This window comes from Eleginops maclovinus, chromosome 4 (genome assembly GCF_036324505.1).
Source record: "Eleginops maclovinus isolate JMC-PN-2008 ecotype Puerto Natales chromosome 4, JC_Emac_rtc_rv5, whole genome shotgun sequence".
NCBI classification, from domain to species: Eukaryota; Metazoa; Chordata; class Actinopteri; order Perciformes; family Eleginopidae; genus Eleginops; species Eleginops maclovinus.
In genome coordinates, this window is record NC_086352.1 from 25937167 (window position 1) to 25961374 (window position 24208).

Below are 24208 nucleotides of genomic sequence, written 5' to 3' on the forward strand. Positions count from 1 at the left end.
TTTAGGTAAGCTTAGCTTTCTTTTTCAGTATTGGATCGTATGTTAAATATGCATAGCAAACAATATCTCATTCAATCATTTAAATTAAAGAAATCATTTAATAGTCAGATCATTTTGAATGACATCACAACAATGCAATACTGCAGATGTAAAAACAAACCGCAATATATTAAAGACAATAATAAATGTGAAAGGCTATACAGGCAGCATATTGACACAATTATGTTGGATTTATGTCTACTCAAATACTCATTTAAGGTCTCATACGGTAAGAACTTACAGTGTAAAATGCAAGTCTGTCAAAAACTAAATGAATAACTTTGTGAGCATACAGCATAGCTTTACTGTGTTATGCACCGGTGCTGAAACCAGGTTAGCAGAAACTCCTAGTGAAGAAGGTGCTTTCACTGTTTTATCTTGCTATGTCACAGTGGGGCCTTATAACAGTACAGTGAAAAGTAGTGAAGCATCAAATGCAGAATTTGGAAAACATATAAATGTCCTTTCCAATTCATTACAATGATACACTGTGGAGATTTTCTACAAGCACAATATACACTGTGTGCATTATTGTCCAACTGTTGTGGTGACGGCATTTCCTAGCCAACAATTATTTTGCAAAGCAGACTTTTTTTTGCATTGTTTCCAAACACCTATACGTACATTTTCATCCTTGGCTGGAACATAACCGAGACACTTTCCATTACTCCCATTACCAAATATCAGATTTGTTTCTTTGCTTTAAGTGCTGCTTGATCATTTCCAGTTGACATGACACTCCCCTATATAGATATGTTTAAAATAAAAAATGGAGATCCTGTTCCAACATAGTACCCCACCTAATCCAATAAAAGTTCACCATGTGCATGAACAGAATAAAAAAGGCTCTTTAGGTTACCATGTTTTTGGATTCATGGCACTTAATAAGCAACATGTTTATTTTTACAATTCCTTTAAATCATTTGGTGAGGAAACATGTTCCTTTTGATGCCACATGAAACAGGTGCCAACTGCGGTCACCATAACAAATCATCATATTATAATGACTTGAGGGGGCAACGTATTGTTACCACCCTCTGCCGTCATTAATAATGTCTGTCTCATCATTCAAATATCTGTCTATAAGAAGATGGTGTATAGAATAAAATGCTCAGAGGGCCAGCCGGGTCAAAAACTCCACGGGTTATCTTCAACATTCAGTGCGTTTCCAACTGCTAGAACAAGAGTGGATGGTCATCCTCAGCTGATTGAGCATAATTGCCTATCTACAAAATGTGTACTTATGAGGTGCGCTGACTGTGGGTACCTTGTGGGTGAGAACATACATTTCAAATATAAAATAAAAGGTTTGTACTTTATATTTTTTCGAACAAAAGAATTGGCAAACAAATAAATACTTGCAGTGTCCAAAATGTAAATATGTGTGACCATACCATTTGCGTTATTTAATACGAACTAAGTGGTGTTCAAACACCGGCAGAACTACCACGCTGACATCCTAACTATAGTTTTACGTTTTAGTCCCTCGAGATTGCAGCCTCAGGTCCTCTAGGCTGCACCGTGGGGCCCTCGCGGTGAATCACATTGTCAAAACGCGGTGTGACTTCACAGCGGATGAGTAAAGTGTCCTCCTTAACAAAGGCTCTCTGACTCAGCTGTTGCAGGTGCAGGAAGGTGACGTAGCCGAATCCTTTGGGGTTGCGCTGAATGGTGGGCTTCTGGAAGGCTTGCAGGTCTGGTTTAGTCTCCATCACCTCTGTGTGGTGCTGACCCTCAGGGCCCTGGTCTAGGATGGTGAGGCGGATGGTTCCCTGGAATGGCCACGTCAGCTGCCCGTCAAATGTTCCTTGCATGGTGTGGACGAAGAGGGAGATGTAGTTGGAGCAGCGTGGGGCGTTTGGGGCCTGCAAGTGTAGGCGCAGGCACAGCTTGTAGCCTGGGCGACCGGTGTAGAAGGCGGGGCTGTGCTCCACCACGGGCAAGCCTGCTTCTTGGTTCCGCAGGAGGGCGGCGAAACCTCTGAGGCGCCAGATGAAGATACCGTGACACTGCTGCGACTCCAGCTCCTTCACCGTCTCCTCCAGTGACGACACTCTGCGCCTGAGCTCTGCAAGCTGACCGGACTGAAAAAGAGAAGGAACAATAGTTTCAAATCCAAAGCGGACATGTCTTTAACAAGAGCATGAGCTGTTAGCAGAGCAGCAATAAGCAGAGCAGCAATAATAGCTCCACTTTCTACATTTACATTATACTTGTTTAATATTCCATTTCATTGCACTATTTGTACATTTGTATATTTCTCATTTTTATTTTTAGATCTAAATATTTGTTATGCTCCTTTTTGTATTTCGCTGCTGTAAATGAAGTATTTCTGATTCTGATCCAGAGCTCTATCTGCGTCAACAAAGGGTGCATTTAGGCACAACGACACCTGTGTCTTGGGAATCCATCTCACAATCACTGTATTTTTGCACGTGAAACTAAATGTCAGGGCTGTCTTTACAAGGGTACAGCGCAAATAGCAGCATGGCGGTCTGCTCAATGGTTATTTCTGTTGAACCATCTGGAAAACAGGTTACATTCATTGATCTCCTTTAAGTTCTTATTATATGTTGGTACTTTCTAATAGATAAGATTTCAAAGTCATAACAGGGGCATGAAGCAAGGCAAGGTTCATCCTAAATTGGGAAAACAGATTTTACGAAAACACATAAAAACATGCACACACAGCATATATACTGTTAGGCCCGAGGATATTAATCACCTGTGTTTCTTTTAAGATGATGAGCTCCCGCAGCTGATGATCCTGCCTCACCAATCGTCCATCCATCTCCCTGAGCCTCTGCACCTCCTCCGTAGGCGGAGACGGGGCGCAGTTGCTGCTGCAGCCTGCAGCTCCTCGGGGCCCACTGCAGGCTGAGACTGCTGCTGCGGCTCCTGCTCCCTGATCATCGGAGGAAACAGATGGTCCTAGCGTCCACAGAGATTTGGGTGTGGTGCCATTGAGGCTGAAGCCACGCAGGAACTCAGCCATGTAGCGCATGTGCATCTGAGTGAACTCCTGCATGTGTTGAGCCAGGTTGTGGCGCTGCATCTGCACAGGCAAATAATGTCTCTTTGTGACATCTGGGACTAATAACAAAGATGTTTTTCAACATTTCAACAGTGAGTATATGACTTAAACTTGATCACCTACCCTTTCCTTACATCCAAAGGTGCTAAAGTTACAGGCGATGGGTGCTTTTGGGCAATCTGTATCACAATGAGATTCAATCTGAAACACAAACAACATCAGCTTCATTTAGATCTATTGATTCAAATCAGGATTCCAACAAGTCAGTTATTTATAAATATTTGATTGTTATCATAGCATATTTTTGGCGAAAGACATAAATAACAAACATTTCCTGTCTTAAACATAAAAACATTTATATCAATGGCACTTGCTGCAGAAAGTGGTGGAAGCCCACATCAACTGTGAAATTCAAAGTGACTAGGTGTGTGACAGTTAAACATTGTTTAACAAAAGAGAAGTTGCTGATAAAAGAAGTTCTCTTAAAAGGGATCCCTTTTTAACATTCAACTGTTCACCCTTGAGTAAGTAACATATTTTATGGATATTTAATATTATATAAAATGCATAACAATAAAAGTACAGAACGGATGAGCCGCACAATTTACCCAAATAGTGAAAATGTAACAAGTGATTTTGAAGAATTGAAAGCAGATTTATTTATGTGAATATTGAATCAGAGATGAGTTTCCTTCTTGTTTTTTGGAACTTTCAAAACAACTCTCCAAATACTGTTTAAAACCAATCAACTTTCACCTTTGGTAGTTTTAACTGCTTACTTGTCTCATTCAGAACAAGGCAAGGAACAAAGGTAAGGTTCTCTGAATATAGCAACTTGTGTTCGGTAATTTACAGTGCCCTTATCCTGGAAGTATATCACCAATTATTATTCAAACTTTGAAAATATAACAATTTCAAGTAGGTTTCATGTGAATTCTTTATTTTTCAAATCTGAAAAATAAAGAATTCTGTCATAATCTCCTTCAAAAATGCTTTGCTGACCTTTTGTCAGTGTTTGGATTCACCACAGGCATTTTCACATATTTTGTGATTGCATTGCTCACCTGGTCTCTGATGAGATCCATCTCACAGTACTGGCACTTCACATTGGCAAAGGGACACTGCTGCTCATGAAGCTGATGATAAACCAAAACAGATTGTAAGGAGACTAATCCCGGCTGATACACAATGCAGCTGTTTTTTTTTTTAAGCAATTAGATAAGTGAGTCCACATTACCTCTCTGTCCTCGTGAACAAAGCACGCCACACAATCTGGGCATGACACAGGCCTCCTCTTGCACTCCACAGTCGTGTGCTCCTCGAGCTGGCTCTGCCTCACAGACTGCTGGCACTGCGGGCAGGGCACCGTGGCAAACTCACACTGCGCCAAATGTTTCTGGGAGGAGAAAGACATTGAAACAATGAAGTTAATGTTATTGTGTAGTAAAATAGCAGTGGTTCACAAAACGTAGAGAAGAATTCTGTTCTTATTTGGCACCTAACGCATTTTTTGTAGATGCCAAAACCGCTAAAAGGAAGTTTCTGTCCTGACTATGTTGGTGCTGACAGGGGGAGAAGCTTACTTCTTGCCAGTTTTCTATTACCATATTTTTTGAGGCAGTTATTTTTTTATGTTTAATTTCAAGTAGTGATGGATGGAACCATCAGTGACCACACTTATGTTATGAAAGAGTTAATAAACAGATATAAGTGATAACTATGATGTACATATCATTCAAAGCGAACTATGCTCTCATTGTGTAAATTCTTGATTTTGTTTTTACAAGATTATCCGTTTTCATGTTTTTGGTTGCATTTGAAATCCCTGATGCCTGTTTTACTTTACAATGCTCACCTCTAAATGTCGGAGCTCCATTCTGTCGCCGCAGCCAGAGTTTGAACAGCGAACCATTAGCGACAGAATCTCCCGCTTGGCAAAGTTATCTGGGAACAACTGCTCTTCTGACAGCCTTTCATTGTCCACTGGGCACCTCTGTCCTGCATCACTTTTTTCAAGAGGAAGAACATTTATAATTTAGGTAAAGGCACAAAGAATACCAGGTTTTGCATGGTGCTCCATATTTGAGCAGGATTGTATAAATGTTGCATTTTCTAGGCACACTGTACCTAGAGCACATTTATTGTTAGAGGGCTGCATAATAGCATACCGAATAGACTTCTCAATGCAGTTCTTGCAGAAACGGTGACCACAGGGTGTTTGAATGGCATTCCTTAAAGCCATGAGGCAGATAGGGCATTCGTATTTACTCTCTAAGGGTGGGTCAAACTCCACATCATAACCCTGGAGGGGGACAGCAGCCTGAAGGCTAGCGGAGAGGCTACTGCTGAAGGTGCGAGGGCTCTCTGAAGGGCTGAGGATGGATTCTCGCTCCTTTTCTAGCATTGCCAACGCGCAGCCGGACAGCTCTTCACCAACAGCTACATCATAGCTGTCCTCCTCCAAACTCCCCTTATTGCTTTCACAGCAGGCCATCTGTGAAGTGAGACAAAAATGGACAATTAAAGGGTGAAATGGCAAAAGAAATACTGCCTTATATTGTATGTTAGTGTTGAATGTTTTGCATCAGCAACTATTGGAGGTATACTACAACAGTAAAAGACTTTCAAGACGGCTAAAAACGTGTGGAAGAGCAACACCTAAGCTCAAGGAAACAGCTGAACTCTGCAGGAAACAGCGGGTGTATTTCCTTAAAAATCCCAAGAAACCAAAATCTTCCATCCTTTGATGAAATATAAACCATTGGGTTACAGAAAAGGGACACAGGATCCTAAAGGACTTACCTTAAACTACCCACCATCAACCTCCTCTACTAACTGACACTTATGTTGAATCCTACATTTTGAAATCTGAACTTGAGATGAATATATTTTTCCTCTTCTCGTTATATTTTTTACGTGGAGAAATATACAAATATGCAGATTCAACAAACCGACTACTTTAAACACAATTACAGTGCAGCTCAAATATCTAGTAATATATTTTAATAGCAAATCATTGGCGTTGGAAATCCATTCTTAACTCAGGTGAAACTGCACCTTCAGTGGGAGGTACAGTTGAAGAGTTGGCATAAGTCATCAAGGCCCTTACTTAAGTGGCACCTTAGCTAACACTCAGATTATTCCACACTGTATCATAGCAATTATATAATTGAACACAATGAACAATGTTGTCACTTGATGTAGTAGTCATGCCCCTGGATGCGGAACTACACGTTTGAACATCACTGCGCTAAAGAGCAATTCAAAGAAAACATACTGACCGAATACCGCAAACACGACTCCTCTTCAGCATCAACAGTAGATAGGTACTGCCTCTATTTGTGAAAGCAGATATTATTCTTATATCATTCCACCCACCTTTGCCTTGAAAACGTCTCGAACCTTTCGTTTCTACAGTTTCCTGTTTTGTTTTCCAGACGTCATCAAAGTTAACCTGTTGAGTTTTGGCCCGGTGTGAGCGAGAGCGCCGCCCGGTGGCCGGAGGCTGAGCACTGTTGCCACAGAGCAAAATGAGACAGAAAAATGGCGGACGTCAGGAAAGTCTGTCCTGAGTCTTTGCCCTGTCGTCTAAACTATTCGCGAAAAACGTCATTCCAGGGGAAGCTTTTTATCTTTCTCTGCATACTTATAGTGGACTCCGGAGGGGCTACGACCCACTGGGTTGTCACAGAGGATGGGAAAATACAACAACAAGTATGACAGTTAACGCTATCTCATTGACCTGCTAACGCGAACGTTAGGTGGCTAGCTTGTAAAGCTATATTTATTAGCATTAACTGTAACGTTTTGTTATGTGGTTTGTCAACGTACATTAAGTATTTTATTTAAACTAAATAAGAATATTATGCCAGCTTCGGTTACATAGAGTTAGGAGGTAGCGTAACACATATGTTGTTTGGCTAAGTCGGTTAGCTTACATTGGCTACCACAAACCTGACGTTATCGTTAGGTGTTTGAGGTCAAGATGACCAATTTATTACAGGCTCATGATTACGTCCGCGTTGTTAACCCTGTATTTGTTATGCCACGGATAAGGCATTGTTTTGGTGACAACTGTCAGCCAAGTCTTTCCTTCATCCAGAGAGGAAGGTCGTGTTAATGTGTAGGCCTATGTGTTAAGGCTGAGTTTGCGATATTAACGTTGCATCTCGAATTAAAGCTGAATAGAGTATTTCAAACGTTGCCCGATAGCACCAGATTCGACTGGATTATTCCACCTGGTAACCTGTTTACCATGGGAATTAATGTGTTGAATATATGCCCCTTCTTACCACACTTTCGTTTTTAGGTTGACTCACCTTTGAATCTGAAGCATCCACTAGACGTTGTGATCTTCATGAGGCAGGAGACTCGTGTTAACTACCTTAAGAAGCTGGAGGTGAGTGTGGGTTTCACTTTGTCAGTTTCATATGCAAACATGTTTTCAGTGAGTTTCTCTCTGAGTTTGCTTTCTGAGTATCTCCTCTATCAGCATTGTTTATTGCTTTCAGATTAATGTGTGCATAATAGAGGTAACCATATCTCAATTCTGTGCGGAGAAAAAGAGCATTCTCTTATTTCGAACTTGACTGCCTTCCATCACCACTTTATTTATTGGTGTCCATTACTTATTCTGTCAGGTATTCATTTTGTTTGCTTACTATTCCCCTGATGGATTGTGCTGGTTTTTATGAGCAGAAGCAGCTCGTGGCACAAAAAATTCACATTGAGGAGAACGAGGATAGAGACACAGGGCTGGAACAGAGACACTACAAAGAGGATGCAGACTGTGTTATGGCTAAGGTTCCCCTGGGAGACCTGGACCTTTATGATGGCACTTATATTTCCCTTGAAAGCAAAGACATCAGGTAAGCTCTTCTCAATAAAATTGGTAATTCCGACATGCTTATTATCTCTACAATGTTTTTTGTAAAGTGGTTAGGGCATCATTAAAAGTATGTTTAGTGTCTCTATGATTGTGATAAAACTGTTGTTCTAAAGAGATTTTTCTGCTCTCCTATAGTCCTGAAGATTTTGTGGATTCTCGGTCAGCTCTGCCTCCAGATCTAGAAAAGCCTGACTGTGTGAAGGTGTTTGAACTGCCATATAGTATCCATGCTTTCCAGCATCTCAGGGTGAGTAGTTGCCAACCTTGTCAAAAGTTTGCTTAAAATGGAACAACATGGGAATGACTTTTGATAATAAGTACCATCCAAGTTTAGTTATTAAAGTAAGCCAACTCAAACCTCTTTTAAAGGCGGGGATGCACTTGAGGTTTGTTTCAAAAAAAGATCTTTCCCATTTTTATTCATCAAATGATAGCATTCTTTTGGGAGTGTATTTAACCTTTAATTTTGCCGAGCTGACATTTTACTGCAGCGCTCTGTTTACTCTGGGAGATTATTCATGTTATGTAAGAACACAGGCATACAGGAGAAAATAAATTACAACCAGAAAATGCGAAATGCGTTCACAGTTAAATCCTTCATTGGTAACATGGGATGATAATCAAACAAGTTTCTGAATGTGTTTTGATTGGTGGCTTTTGTATATTTTTCCTATCAACCGGTGATCTGCTAACAGTAAAAGCAGCGTGGCACAGGGTTGCTGAAACACCATTCGGTCACTATAGCAAGTTAGGCATGGACATAGATCAAGAGCACCAAAGATAAGACCATATTCTGACAAGGACTTGGCCGATTTATGACTGAAGTTCCTAAAAAGGGAAGCCCTTTGAAACTATCTTCAGTTTTGACCCTTCGAGCTTAATGGCAAATGTACGCCAAATGCCTTGAGTGGATGTTGAATGTCAGTAATTGACAGTCCAATAATCCAGAAAAAAAAAGACGAGCTCAGAGATAAGCTGGCTGTGTTTCTGAACAAAAAGCTAAGCGTTCGTTGCAGTTTATTAATAAGGTTGTTTAAATGGTATTATGTAAACCTTTTATTGGTACGTTTATAGCAATAGATATGATCTCTGCTCGGGAGATATGCAAATTATTGTTATCTTTGTCTGTGGATCAGGAAAACAACTTGATTGTATCTTAAGGTCGAGCTCAAGTCAGACACCATTTCTAATAATGAGGATTTTTGGGTAAAGTAACAATAAACAAATTCTATATTTAAATACAGTCATAGTCAAACCTGTCTATTTTCTTACCTCACATTAACAGTCCAGTGGGAGCTCTCCAGGAAATCACATTTATTTATATAAGGCTGCAGAGACATTTCATGTTTGCTGTTTATATAGAAGTTAAATACTTTCCTAGAATTCCAGCTAGCCATGCTGTCAGTTGATGATGAAACTTTGTGTGACTGATCACGTGTTTCAATTTAGTTCACTTCCCTTTTGTCTATTCTAGGGTGTGCAGGAGAGGGAAAACTTGACCTCCCCACTGCTTTCTAAGGAGGATCCCATTCTTAGTTCATTGTCTCATAAACTGGGTCGCAGTGTGGATGATGTGGGCCATCGCATCCATCAAGGCTTACTGAGGGTAAGGTCTGTCTGCACAACTTTAACTCGCTAAACCATACAAATATTATGGGCTTAGTTCTCCCCTTAAGAGATATTAGACACTAGTATGAAACTAGGATTAGATTCAGATGTTTTAAAAATGTTAAAGCCTGGACAATACATCATACATGCTAATGGGGAGAAGATATGTATTTTTAGGATTTGTGTACATGTTTGACTGTATACTTGTAGATTAATTTTCCTTTCTCCCAGTCAGGGTTATAAAAAAAAATGTGTGTTTCAGAAAATGTTTGAATGGCGCCAAGTCATTGGGAAAAGCAAAGATTCAATAGATTGAGCAGGCAGTTCTTTTGAAGCAGTGAAAATAGTTGGTGTGTGTGTGATTGTGCAGATGTTAATGATTGTGTGTTGCAGAACTCCTCATCCTGGGTGCTTTACAACATGGCGGCTTTTTACTGGCGCATGAAGAACGAGCCCCAGAGGGCAGTGGACTGTGTGGTTCGTGCTCTGCATTTCTCCCCAAGGTACAGAAGGCCACTGCAGCAGTATACAGTTTATTGTGTGAGACTGCTCACAGGTGTTCATATCCTCACTGGTGTGTGTGTGTGTGTGTGTGTGTGTGTGTGTGTGTGTGTGTGTGTGTGTGTTGTGTGGGTGTGGTGTTGTGTTTTGTTGTGGTTGGTCTTGCAGGGAGCACAAGGATGTAGCTCTGGTCAACATGGCCAACATCCTGCACCGTGCCCATTTCTCAGCTGACGCTGCTATTCTTGCCCACGCTGCCCTGGACCTTACTTCAGATCTCTTCACCAGCCACTACACCTTAGGCAACATTTATGCTGTAAGTCGGAGGGAAGAAATGTTACACCGCAGTACTCATTTGTGTATTTAACCCACAGACTTACCATCTGATTACTTAATCATTTAGTTTGCTGTCAGAATCACAGCTTTTGCTTCCAAACACACTCTCTTGCATAAGCTCCATATATGTTAAAGTAAAAGCTCAAACAACAACATAGTCTGCAGATTTTGAAGTCTACCATGTAAATGGATTATTAACTAATCTAGTGCTCATTCCTGTGCTTTCATTCCGGGAACTATTGCTACAGCAACTCTCAGTAGTGTGATGTGGTGGCATGTTTAATGATAAGGTTTTTTACTATCTCACCATCTGTGGGTGAGTTTCAGGGTTCCTGTTCCACACTTCAGCAGTCAGCTATTTGTTTTACATTTGGTATAGAAGACACTGTTCTCAATGTATAGGTACAGCATATTGCCATCCAATACACCTTAATACAAATATTTGTTAACGACTCTGCCTTGAAATCACCTGCGTTTGACCACTGCTGTATCCATGTCTGTGTCTGTGTCCTCTCCTACTGCTGTCTGACCAGATGCTCGGGGAGTACAACCACTCAGTGCTGTGTTACGAGCAGGCACTGCAGGCCCAGCCAGGCTTCGAGCAGGCCCTGAGGAGGAAACATGCCGTGCTCTGTCAGCAGAAGCTGGAGCAGCGCCTGGAAGCCCAGCACAGGTAAGCAACCACTCGTATATACAGACAAGATACCTAGACATTTTCAAACATCTGTGAAGCACCATCAACAACAAACCTCCAGCGTACCAGTAATGTTTGATCTTGGGTTGGATCGGAAAAGCCATTCTTTGTTTTCCCTCTCTCTTTCACCAATTCTTTATAAACAAGCTTCTATGCTGGGTAGCAGATCAGACTTCTAGGGACTCTTCACCTTCTTTTAGAAAGTAAAAGGGTGTTATTCAGTGTAAGGGATTTTTTAGTGATGAAAGTAAAACCAAGACACTTTTTCACATAGGGAAGTTTTATTGCACATAGACTTGTTTATGTATCAGTCACAATATGAAATCCCCTGAGCTGGCAGAGAGTTTCTCATGAATGCAGGGGGGATTTGGTGCAGATACCAATAATTGACATACTGTATGTCTTCTTGTTGTCAGATGATCGTTTTTGTAATATCTAGTTCCCAGTTATGCCTGTCCTGTTTCCCCCTTCTTCATTTTTACTATATTTTTAGATCCCTGCAGCGCACACTGAATGAACTGAAGGAGTACCAGAAGCAGCATGATCACTACCTTCGCCAGCAGGAGGCACTGGACAAACACAAGCTGCTGCAGGAAGAGCAGATCCTGCGCAACATTATCCATGAGACCCAGATGGCCAAAGAAGCCCAACTTGGTAAGATGCCAAGCACAAAGAACTGAGAGCATGTAATGTGTGCAAGACATATCAGCTTTTTGTTTTTTTTAGTAAAGTTTGCAGACTACAGAAGAGCTAGTTGCTTTTGCTGTGATTTAAGAATGCATATGTTCATAATTATGACAAATAAATGTAATAAGCTGACAGTTTCTCTGCAGTGTGGTTAAATATATCCTTTTTGGGACAGTAATGCTTTACTACTGCCTTTAGAGAAAAATGTGACTGTGTGGGACTCATGAGAGGCAAATGTTAGCAAGCTTTCTGTTTGAGTAGATTTGTTAGCTTTGATATTCATGTATATTGTTGAGATGGAAGTGTAGAGCACCACCTGAATATTGTTTGTGTTGTGTTCTCCAGGGAACCATCAAATGTGTCGGCTGGGTCATCAGCAGCGCAGCCTCTACTGCCCCTTTGACCTGCCTGTGCGCTATCACCGTGGTGATCTGTTTGAGCAGGTCAACTATGTCCAAGTGAGTGTTTTAATACTACAATTTACTTGATTTGTAAGTTTTAAAAGAAAGCCATAACACCCAAAATCTGTGTCCTTCCTGGTCAATTTCAGTGGATATTTATTGAAGGAAGCTAACAAACAAAGCAGCATTACCTGTGAGACCTGTTTCTTTCAGTTTCTCTCTTTGTTCATAGTTTGGGGAGGAGATGTCAGTGGCATCCAGTGTGGCGCTTGTGTCAGAGCGCAACTCCAACCAGTCGGCAGCCAGCCCCCAGCTCCACCCCTCCGTGTCCGGAGACCAGGACCCTGCCGCTGCTCTCTGGGGCAGCCGTCAGGATTACACACAGGCAAGAACGAGAACATTATTATATATAACGTTATGCTTTTGTTTCTGTAAAAAATCCTTTTTTGCAACCCAAGGATGGCGGGGTATGCTGTCAAATCAAAACTGAAAGGACAAATGATACCTCTGCAATGCTAATGCCCACCAGACCAAATTCAGAGACCACTCTAGACCTGGTTTTGCTACTGTGGGAAATGCTGGATCACATTGTGTCTTGCATATGAACAGTTTGCAAGTATTTAAGACGAATTGCAGGGAATTAGAAAACATTATAGTGATTTAACATAGAGCAAATCATTGCATACTTAATATAACAAAGCCATGGAAATTTAGAGGGCAAATATTAAAAATACAGATCAGAATGGCAGGTTTGCATCCGTCAAGTAGGGAGTGTAGTTTCATATTTGACTTGTTTTCGACATCTTTTTCTGCTTTACTGTTTTGTTTGGAGTCATTTTTGTTGTTTTCTCCCCAAATAGTTTGTCTGAATATTAAAATAATGAAATAAATGTCCGTTTAATCAAACCGTAGTCAACCACCATTGCTTTAGAGATTGAGAGCTAATTGCTTATTTCGTTTAGGACATACAGAGGATGCTGTGGCCTCAGAGGAACGACTGTGCTCACGAGTACCCGAGTGTTCCCCCTGCTCACCTGCTGCCCACCTTCTACCTGTCCCCTGAAACACAGGGCCTCAGGTCAGTGCACACACCAGGATTGTGCTGTTTGGGTGTTTTTTTAAATCATATTCAAAAAGTCCAATAATACTGAAAAGAATCAGCATATGCTTTTTAGAGTTGCATATCAAAACATTGCACATAATAAATGCCTTGTTTGTTTATACACAGCCCAGTGGCAACTCTCCTCTATGGGAGCAGCAGTCCTCCTCTGACGGAAGCTCTGCCAAACTGTGGCCCCGTTACTCAACCATACCCAGCCCTCCTGCCTGCCTCAATAGACTGGCCTTTGGAAGAAAAGAAGCTCCCAGATCCCTCTGCCTCCCAGGTATCTCATTATTTGTGTGTGTGTACATGACCTGAATAGGAGATGGATTCATACCGTTTGCTTCCAGAAGGTATATGCCCCTACTCTGTATTTGTATGTTGTGTACAGCATGTCTCCAGAATAATATGCAATCATTAACGTCACTATGTGTGATTACAGATCCTGCAGCTACGTAGTGGAGGATGGACGCTGGAGCAGATTGGCTCCAGAATAGCTCAAGCTATGAAAGAAGTAAGAAGGCTTTTCACTTTTTTGGGGGGAGTTAGTGCAAAGGAACGGTGTGCGGATTCTCCCCTGTGTTACCGGTGTCCAGATCTCGCCGCTAACCAGGCAGCGAGGGCCCTCTGGATACACGCAACACCTTATTCCACTGCATGAATTCAGCCAACCCAGGGGTCAGAACAGAGTCAATCATCGGTGTAACCAAATCATTTTTAACCTTTACTCACTCTTATTTAATCTTGCATATGGAGCGAAATGTTGCCCCGGCTGAAGGGGAGCAATGATGCAACACTAGCAGGCTGAAGTGGACACGTTACAGAAGAGTTTACTAAAGAACAGATCAGATTTTTATCAGCTTTATTTAAGCCAATACTGGTACATTAAAATATTTGCCGGACAACTTTGCCCTTTTCAGTCAAACTGCAGTTGAGGAAAAGTCTCTTGAATCACTCTGCTCACAATAGTCATTCCTTTCCAGAGCTAACAGAAGTTTGTTTGCACACATAGGCCACTGTCCCCCGCTGGCAGATCCACAATGAGGCAGCTCTATTCTGGCACGCCAAAGGCAACGGCAGCCGTGCCCTGCAGTGCTTGCGCCAAGTGTTGAGCTCAGCCCCACCTTCCCACCGCCACGTTCCCCTCACCAACGCCGCTAACCTGCTGCTACATCACGGCTTGACCACCCACGCGCACAACCTGCTGGAGCAAGCAATGGCTATCAATGCATCAGAGGTAAAGGCTCATCGCTTCATTACCTGCTGGTTTTTACCATCTCAGAGTTTCCTTTGTATTTTTTGCCACAATAGTCACATGGTTTCAACGTAGCGTACTTTAACTGTTATTGTAAAACATAACTTTAGTGTTATGTGATTCAGGATAGCCAAATAAGCTTTTAAACATTCTGCAGTAATCACAGAGCAATGAGATGCAATTGTGTATCTGTTTTATTTTAGTCCATTATTATCTCAAACAAAGCGTAAATACTCCAAAATCTTTACCTGCAATACAATAAAAACATGTAAAATGTTTTGAAAAAACCCTGACTACTAATAGAGCTTCATTGAGTGCCACATTATGAACAAACGTAGCGGACACAGCACATTTTTCTTTTTGCAGCTTAATTTACCTTTTGTTTTTGGCATCTCGCTTTAAAAGTGAGCCATGACTCAAAATATATATCATCTCCAGGTCATTCCAGGTTTGTAAATATGAATTTAGACCTATGAACCTGCAGGTTCTCCACATATCAAACCAAAAGAGTACTGAAGTTACAGTGTGTAAAACTGGAACTGGTTAAGTGCATAGGACTGCTGTTCAGATAGTCAGCCTCCAAATGTTTTCCCAAAATCTATCGAGGGTTAGTTTTCCCCGTTACTCAGCAGCTAATGATCCCATGTCTGGTTTTGCTTCCATCTGCAGCCCCACACCCTGATCAGCATGGTGAGCGTACAGTTGGCTCAGGGCAATGTGACCGGCGCACTGGCCTTGTTCCGCCACATCCTGGTGACGGCACTTTCCTCCTCCTCTTCCTCTTCCTCCTCCTCCTCCTCCTCCTTCGCTGGCTGTGAACAGTGTCGCGCCAGCCTTCCTCTGCTGCGCTGTCTGCAGTTCTACCCCTTCCTCTACAACCTCTCTCACCGACAGCCCTGCTCACGTGAGTCAATCGAGCACAGACATATTTACTTCTCTTTATTATTGGACCTCTTTTCGAGGTGTGGTGTTAGAGCAGACAAACTGGGAACTGTGGTGAAGTTTCAAATCCTCAACATTTTTCTGTAATATGATTGAAGATATGAAGACACTGTTATGGAGCTAGCACTTGTAACTTGTAAACCTATTATTTATATCTAAATATCCTTTAGCCTCAGACTAAACTAATAATAATAAGTAATACTGTTTAATGATGATGACATTTGTTAAAAGCTGATGATCTTAAGTTATGGTTTTGATAACAAGAACATATATAGCACAAAACCTAACCTACCAAACTATATTGGCTTATAATCTAAGCCTTATAGATTATAAACAAATATAGTTTTGTTTCTCTTAGTTGTCCAGCTCTGCCAGCCCCTACATTTAGCTTGAATTATGCCATTGGCTTAAATTACACTTGTGTGCTTTGGGCCTGGAAATGGTTTGCACTAGTTTTTCAGTCTTAAAAACAACCCCCCCCCCCCCCCCCCCCCATGTTTCCCTTAATGCTGCAAGAGACGCTGTGAAAAACAAGTAGCATGTTGCGCTTGTGATGTGAAATTAGACTGCACTTTTTTTTTTTACATATCAGTGGGAGAGAAGCGATGGCCTTTAAAGTAGAGACTTTTTGCCTCTCAATAATTCAGACAGCAGAACATAGCTAATGCCAAATTTAGAAAGGTCTATATTTTATCTCAAAAGCTAAATATTACTACAAAAGCACTTATGCAACACACTCGCACTCCGAGATAGGTCAAAGGTTTAAATATACAAAAAAGTACACAACATTTCTCATGGTAAATCTGTTGCAGTTTCTCCCACGTTTGATCCTGTTGCATTGATAGGTCTAAATACCCTACCTGAGTTTTTGGTTATAGAATATGGCGAAAAGCTTCAGAGCTAAATATGGTTATATCCATATGGCATCTCTGGCCACCTACTGAAACAAACATGCCTGTGCGGCAAAGAGAGCCACACAGGCCCGCAACAATAACGGCATTTTCGCAATTTAACAAGTTAGAACGTGTCGCTTGCATCTAGTCAGCTGTTTTCATGGGTGTCCAATGGCTCCTATAAGAATGGGACAACCAGTGATGAAATGCACACATCCTATTTCTTCTGGCAATGATCAGAGTTTCCAAGTTTAAAAATATGTAAGCTTTGCTAGAGTAAATTGAGACAGTGAATGGAGTCACCAGAGTGTAGAGAAAAGGAAGCTGAAGGGACTTGTTTGTTTGTTCCAAGAAAACAAACACAGTTCGTGTGACTCAGAATATAAAATGCATCACTTTCTGTTCAGGGGAGAATTGTTCCCGAGGAAGAGAAACACTTTCCTGATCTAGCTGTTTGAATCACTAAATCGCTCATTTACAGAGTGATGTAAAAAAAAAAAAAAAGGTGGAAGTTGTTCCTTTAACAACTGGTTGGGTTTTCAGAATATTCAATATGTGTTATTATTTAGCTATTATGAACTAGAATATCTATGTATAAGACACACTGTTGAAGAATACGTTTAACAGTATTTTTTGTCACCTGTGTTTAATCTAATACCTTCCCTTGTGTTGCTGCAGAGGGCGCTGCCTGTCTGGCTGAAAAGGACCTTGCCATTCAGCTGGAGGAGTGGGAAGGCAGTGAGGAGAAGCAGGATGCACCCGCCCTCTCTGCCATAGAGGACTCCTTGCTCTTTGAGAGTAAGAACATGATTGAACGACACAAACAGTGGCAATATCAAACAGTAAAGAAATGTATGCTGCATCCAAACTAACTTTACAGTCCTATTTGCTTTTTACACAATTTATTTCAACAGTAACTATTAGATATTTGGCAGGGGTTTTCAAATGCTGGGATTGTGGGCCTTGTCTCAAACAAAGCTTGGAAAAAAGTTAGTTTGATTGCTTAGTTTCTCTCAATTCTTGAATCTCCTAAGGGATCATAAACAAGTGGATGTTGTAGATTATTTACACCAGAATCATAAGAATCATTGGTCTTAAGGCCTTTATTAGTTTCTAACTACATATTGTCTGACTGGGAAAGTGTGAAAAACAATAAATCCCCTAAAAACCCTCATTTGAAATGATCTGTTGTATGTCTTATATAACTATGTTGCAATGTTGGGGACTTAAGATTTTCATTGCCATTTCTAGACATTAAAGCCTTTGAATTTTGAATCTTTTTAGCCAGATCCCATTCATTTAGGGCAGAAATATGTGATCTGTTTTGGTCAAATCTGTTTTTATCCATTGACTCAGCAGTTAACTGAACAAAATGGAATATCACATTCTCAGATGACGGTTGGTTTAATTTGCTTCCACAAACCATTTATTAAGTGCTGCTAAGACAGACTCAACACTTCTCGTATTCTATTCTTCCGTCCCGCCCTGTTTTCTTTCTCTCCTCAGAGGTGATCCTGGACAGTAACGGGTCAGGTGAAGCAGCGGGTCAACAGAGGGATCCTCCCTCCGCCTCAGCAACCACTAACATGGCCACCCCATTCGGCAGTGGAGCGGTGGAAGGGGAGGAGGAGTGGCAGCTGAAGGAGGACCTGATGGGGGCTTTTGAGGGAGCGCTGGATGTTGGGGGGAAACGGGGGGACCTGCGAGGGATCCGGGTGCTCAAAAATGACCGCGTATGGGTGCCCGTGCCGGCGGCGGGCCCTGCTTCGGGAACTGTGAGGATGACGAGGGAGCTGAGTGGGTCAGTATACATTCCTGTCATTTTGAAGAAATACAAATATATCTGAGTCAACACTAAAGTGTGTGAGATTGACTGATGAGGGCTGGGCGATAAAAAGACATTCAAATATCACTGTTATTGACCAAAAAAGCTCAATATCGACATTGGTGCTTTCAGAACATATTTACACTATGAGATTTTGATAAATAATCATCAGCAAAAACCTTTTAATGACTACGTGAGTAAAGGCAAATATTAAAATAGCTATAACAGTGTGGTAATAAAAACAACATCACTTTACTGTAGCCTTTAACTCCAGGAGAAAACAACACTTTAGATGTTACAATGTCATATACAATGTATATCATAAATCCAAGACTACATTAAGTCTACTATCACAATATAATATGAACATGTTGCCCAGCCCTAATGCCACCGAAGTGTGCGTAACCAAACCGAACATGCCTTATGTTCCTCAGATCACCTTCCAGGTAAAGCGGGTGAGAAAGGCTAAGGTGGATGGGACAGAGGGAGTGTCCATCTCTGATGAAGGCCAGATCGGGGAGTCCCTGCCTGGAGGACACTCTGTCTTGGAGATAAGCGGGCCGACTATCCCATCGCCTGGCCCTTCAGGTACCATTTCTTTTTTTCACCTGCTTGAACACAGAAAAAGCACCAGGTCTGGACTTCACCCAGCTGAGGGAGATGTCTTCATGTCTTTCTGTGTTTTTGTACAGGTCGCTGGAGGGACTACACAAGTCTTGGCTGGCCGGGCCCAGAGGAGTGCCAGCGGACACGCAGGGTGGACCTCACCACTGTAGCTAGCACCTGGCTAGCTGTTTCTGCCAAGAACATCGAGTAAGACTCTTACTGTTCTCCTGGTCCTGGTCACCTTCTCATCTCATATATGTAACGGTGAACGTCTGTAATATTGGCAATTTCAGTTTTTGGAGTAACAGCTTTAATGTTCCTTTTTTTTTGCTCAAAGAACAACTTGAAAATAAAATCTACAAAGCTTTTAAAATACACGTTGGTACTGTGAAAGTGGTTTTAAGCTAGGAGTGTAGCAACATACTGGTATTGACTGACAAAGAAAGGTGCACAATCAAATGTTTTTTCTTCACATTTTTTCAAAGATATTTATATTTATATATGCAGTCTATGGTATATATATATAGTTATACTAATGAATCAGCCTTCATTCTTTTAGACACAATAATCATGTAGAAAGTCGTGATAAATTGACAGCTCTGTTTATAGCAAATGAATAGTATTTAGAAAGCTAAGAGGGACAGGTAATCTAAGGGGGGAAAAGAAAACCTTGCTGCCTCGTGATAGTCTTGGACGACAGGAAAGATATCAGCAGCCAAAACTCACTTAATGCAGTTTAAAGTCTAACGTTTGATTTTGACTCTCTTTCAGCATCACAGAGCATATAGACTTTGCCACGGCGCTCCAGGAGCCAGCTGCTGAACCTTTATGCAACGCCAACCTCGCTGCCAGTATGCACACACTCGACCACCTGGCAGGGGTTGCCAACCGCGCCGCCATCCACTACACCGGAGAGAGCCAACTGCGGGAGGTAGGCTGAGGATTACACGAATAAACATGCAGACTCCTAGTTAAATATTTCATATGTTCAGTGTCAGTGCTACAGGGATACTTATATATAGCCTTTATTATAACAAGCTTATGAGAATAATGTAAACAGAAGGGTACACTATAGTTTATATCTAAGGCTAAGACAGTGATTGGTTAAAGCACATGCAACCAGGGAAGCTGATGCATGCTCAATCAGTCTCAGTTGGAAAATCAATGCTATAATCTGACTGTCAATCATTACAAAATATTTGTACAGTCATCTATGATTAAATAATATTCATAACCACAGCCTAGGGCTGCTCGATTATGGAAAAAATCATAATCACGATTATTTTGGTCAATATTGAAATCAGGATTATTCAAACGATTATTTTTTAAGTTTGAAAACACAATGCATTTATTCAGAATGTCTCTCCAAAAACCACCTCACTGTAACTGAGAAATTCCCCTTAAAAAGATAAGCCTACTACACAAAATGTTCAAATAAAAAAAATAGAAAATGTTGAAATCGAAAATAATGTACAAATATGATCCAGCAACTTTTCATGAATAAAATAAATATACTTAGAAAATCAAATAGACATAGAAAAACGTATGTTAATCCAAAATAAACTTTCTCGTGTTTAAGTGCACTGACACAACATTCTGAATCTAACATTTTTGTATTGAACTTGACGGATAGGGAGTCGCATTATACAGTGTGTTTGAAATCGACGCCTGTGTTGATGTCGTGGGGGTTGTGGCCTTGTCTTTTTGTTTCTTTACTGATACGTCGTGAGCGACTTTGTGCTTAAGTTTGAGGTGATTGAATAAGGTTGTGGTGTTGCCAAGGAGCGCAGATATGACTTTGTAGCACATTGTGTGGTGCTGTGCCTCGTCGGATTCTTGGAATCCAAAGTGTTCCCATACAAGAGGACTTGTTCTACCCTTTTTGTCAATCAAACGGGGCTGCCCTCCCTCTGCCATTTTCCACTCGCGCTGTTTTTTGAATACTGCGGGTCACCACACACACAACTCGCATCCTTCACTTTACAGCTGCTTTGAGAGCCAGTCAGCAGGGTCAGTTGAATGCTTTGGGGGAGGGACTGAATTGCGCATGCGCGTCTCTTTCAGAAAATCTCTAGGCCTACCATAGACAACAGAAAATGCCAAATTAATCGTTTCAACTCGATTATATTAGTTTGGAGATCTTGGACCCAAAAATCTGAATCACAATCAAAATTTGATTAATTGCACAGCCCTACCACAGCCCCACGTCTCTGTTAAAGCCCTGACCTGTCTCCTCTTGTCCTGACCCGCAGGTCCTGCAGAACCTCGGCAAAGATAAGTTCCCCCCTCAGTCCTTTGAGCAGGTGGGAACACGCATCGCTAAAGTCCTGGAGAAGGTAAGCGCTCGCTCAGCTCTCAGTCAAAGAGAAACTATTAAAATAATGGATCACATGACATCATGAATACCAACTGATTGTACCACCGCACTTTCACTACAGAAACCTGTGAAACAACGTTTTTTCTTAAGATGTTCAATAATAATAATAATACATTTTATTTTAGGCGCCTTTCATGACACCCAAGGACACTGTACAATGTGTTAAATATGCTAAGAGGCAACAGAACAATAGGTGTATTATTTGTGCGTTATTGCTGTCATTATAATTATCAGAAAAGAAGTAGCAGTGCAGTTGCATAAAAAACATAAGCAATGATTTGAAGGAAGTGTCATTGCTGTGCATAATTTAGTAGTAACACCCTGCAGTTATGACACCTTACCAGCACGCTCAAACAAATAATTACTGTGGATTCAAATCGCTCATTCATCCCTCTTTGTCTTCCCTGAGTGCAGAATCAGACATCATGGGTTTTATCCAGCATGGCTGCGCTGTACTGGAGGGTCAAAGGTCAAGGCAAGAGAGCCATCGACTGCCTGAGACAGGCCCTCAACTACGCCCCCCACCACATGAAGGCAAGTTGCACATGAACTGTTGGTCAGGATTACAAAGGATTGTTTTTAAATAATGCAATAATAATGTTTGTTCTTCTTAAATCTTGAACCAGGACGTGCCCCTCATCAGCCTGGCCAACATCTTCCAGAACGCTCGGCTATGGGACGACGCTCTTACGGTCGCTCGCATGGCCGTAGAAATCGCCCCACACTTTGTCGTGAACCACTTTACCCTCGCCAACGTCTACATAGCAATGGTAGCGGCTGCAAGCACGTTTACTGTCACCATCTGATCATTGTTTGTGACCCTCTGCTCAGCACTTCAAGTTTAACTAATGAAAAGCAAGTCAAGACATTAAAGGGACCCTATTATGCCTTGTGGGGTTTTCCCTTTCCTGTAGTGTGTTTATATAAGTTTGTGTGCATGTAAATGGTCTGCAAAGGCTAAAATCCCCCCAGAGAGAGTTTCTTACCCCCTGAAACGCCCCGATTTTAGTCCTTTGTTTACATTCTGCAACATAGTGACGTTATTAGGCAGTGATGTTGTCCATTGGTTAGCCCCTACAGATTGTACGATAGCCTAAGGGGCGGGACATCTCGAAGCAGTTGAATAACTACATCAGAGCCGACCAGCTAACCAATCAGGGCAAGACTGGACTCTGGTTTCAGACAGAGGATGAAAACAGGTGCTGCAGCACAGGCAGTATGAGGGAAATAAAGAGCCTTTTGGACATTAAAGCATGGAGACATGTCACAGTAGAGGCCCCTTTAATGAAGCAGTTCATGTATTCCCATGGTGACGTGTTTCTTGTGTTTCTTGACAACAGGAGGAGTTTGAGAAAGCGATGCGCTGGTACGAGTCTACTCTGAAGCTGCAGCCAGAGTTTGCCCCTGCCAAAGATCGACTCAGAACCATTCAGTGTTACCTGCTCACCAAGAGGGAACGCCGGCAGCCCTGATCCCTGAACCGGTTCCATCACAGGAGAACCCCGCAGTCATGATAATAACACTCACACGGACACACACTCATCTGAAAACCACAGATAAGCTGCACACAAGTGCCAAAAACCTTCACGTGGTTAAAGGTGAGGTATCAATATTCATACCCAGTGGAATCTGGGTTCTATCCCCCCAAAGAAAATTCGGTTTTGGAACGTCACTGAGTACAACTGTAGATAACTTTGCCCCACAACTTCTAAATGCAGGACTTGTCATGAAGTCATGACTGTCAGACTTTTTTTTTTAAGGTTTGCTTAACTTGCAAAAATGAAGGGGAAATAAAATCAAATACGGTTTGCAAATTCCATTTAATTCAATATTCGGATTGTATCCTGGGTTAATTGGCTGGAAAGCTTACATGACATTTAAGCATTTTGGTATTTGGTGGTTCTAAAGGATGATGATATACATGTTTAAATGTACCTTAATTGGAAATTTCAAATGAGATGTTTTGCAATCTTTCGCGGAGATGGTTAGGAATGTGCCTCTACACTCAGAGGTTATAGGAGTTTGCGTTGAAAGATATATGCCCTCAATTGTTTCATAAAATGGATGGGAATTCTCAGTTTTTTTTTGCACTTTTATTTCATTATCATTCCTATTTATATGGGACCGACAAACTTTTGATTTTGCTCCAAGGTTAGTTAAATACAAAAGAGAGAAACTGAAATATGCTATTACATTTGCTTCCTAACTTATGGCAATCATAAGACAGAAAAAGGATTTACTATTCACCATCTATAATAAAGTGGAATCTGTATTTAATGTACAGTATTAAAGGCAGTGTGTGGATTTCATTAGTTCACTTCTCTGCGTCCATTTCTTTTCTCTCTGGGAAATAAAGTGTTTTGTCTCGTTGAAGCTTAAATTAGATCGTAGAAGTTATAGCATTTCACCATTAACACTTTACAGCCACACTCAAAACCTTAATGTGGACACTGTTGTCATAAACATCACTGCAACCTTTTTTAGTTAACATTTTTCAAACCGGCCAAATGGTGGCACTGGCGACCTCTCATCAGCTGCTACTATCCCTCCCTTTCTGTTTGATAGCCAGAGGTGAGAAGTACCTAAGTACACAAACTCAAGTACTGTACTGAAGTACAATTTTGAGATACTTGTACTTTGCTTGAGTATTTCAATTTATTGCTACTTTCTACTTTTACCCCACTAAAATTCAGAGGTTAATCGTATACTTTTACTCCACTACATTTGTTTTATACCTTTAGTTACTTTACAGATTTGGATGAATGATTTGAAATATAATCGACACTTAAATCAGACTTTAGTTAAACCTGGAGTAAATCCACAAGCTACCCTAAGTCATTGAAACTAGCTGCACCTTCACCAGCTTTGATAACACGTTAATGCATATCATATATATATTATTCTTAAATGGACCAATCTGCAGAATAAGTACTTTTACTTTCTGTACTTCAAGTTTATTTTGATCCTAATATGTATGTACTTTTACTTGAGTGAAAAGTTGCATGCAGGACTTTTACTTT

General features: G+C 41.2%; 2 protein-coding genes across 3 annotated transcripts; one reads left to right on the top strand and one right to left on the bottom strand.

Moving 5' to 3' along the window:
- Positions 1–78: 78 nt before the first annotated feature.
- traf6 (TNF receptor-associated factor 6) lies at positions 79–7360 on the bottom strand. 2 transcript variants are annotated; one of them, XM_063882347.1, is made up of 8 exons: positions 6452–7360; positions 5242–5567; positions 4929–5079; positions 4311–4469; positions 4138–4209; positions 3197–3274; positions 2765–3094; positions 79–2123 (listed from the first exon to the last, which is right to left on the bottom strand). In XM_063882347.1, the coding sequence occupies exons 2-8, from the start codon at positions 5565–5567 to the stop codon at positions 1518–1520; spliced, it is 1722 nt and encodes a 573-aa protein (XP_063738417.1). In that variant the 5' UTR covers positions 6452–7360; the 3' UTR covers positions 79–1517. The 2 variants fall into 2 exon arrangements, with proteins under 2 accessions (XP_063738417.1, XP_063738416.1); XM_063882346.1 differs by having other exon boundaries at positions 6355–7358.
- On the top strand, positions 6565–23500 carry ttc17 (tetratricopeptide repeat domain 17). Its single transcript, XM_063882345.1, is given in 26 exon segments — positions 6565–6787; positions 7383–7472; positions 7772–7941; positions 8097–8208; positions 9436–9567; positions 9963–10072; positions 10239–10386; positions 10940–11079; positions 11594–11754; positions 12133–12245; positions 12421–12573; positions 13151–13266; positions 13417–13573; positions 13733–13804; positions 14303–14527; positions 15215–15449; positions 17059–17178; positions 17887–18111; positions 18114–18181; positions 18640–18793; positions 18898–19018; positions 19583–19742; positions 21064–21147; positions 21603–21722; positions 21815–21958; positions 22529–23500. Coding segments are annotated over 26 exon segments (3633 nt in total). The 5' UTR covers positions 6565–6616; the 3' UTR covers positions 22661–23500.
- The last annotated feature ends 708 nt before the right edge of the window (positions 23501–24208 follow it).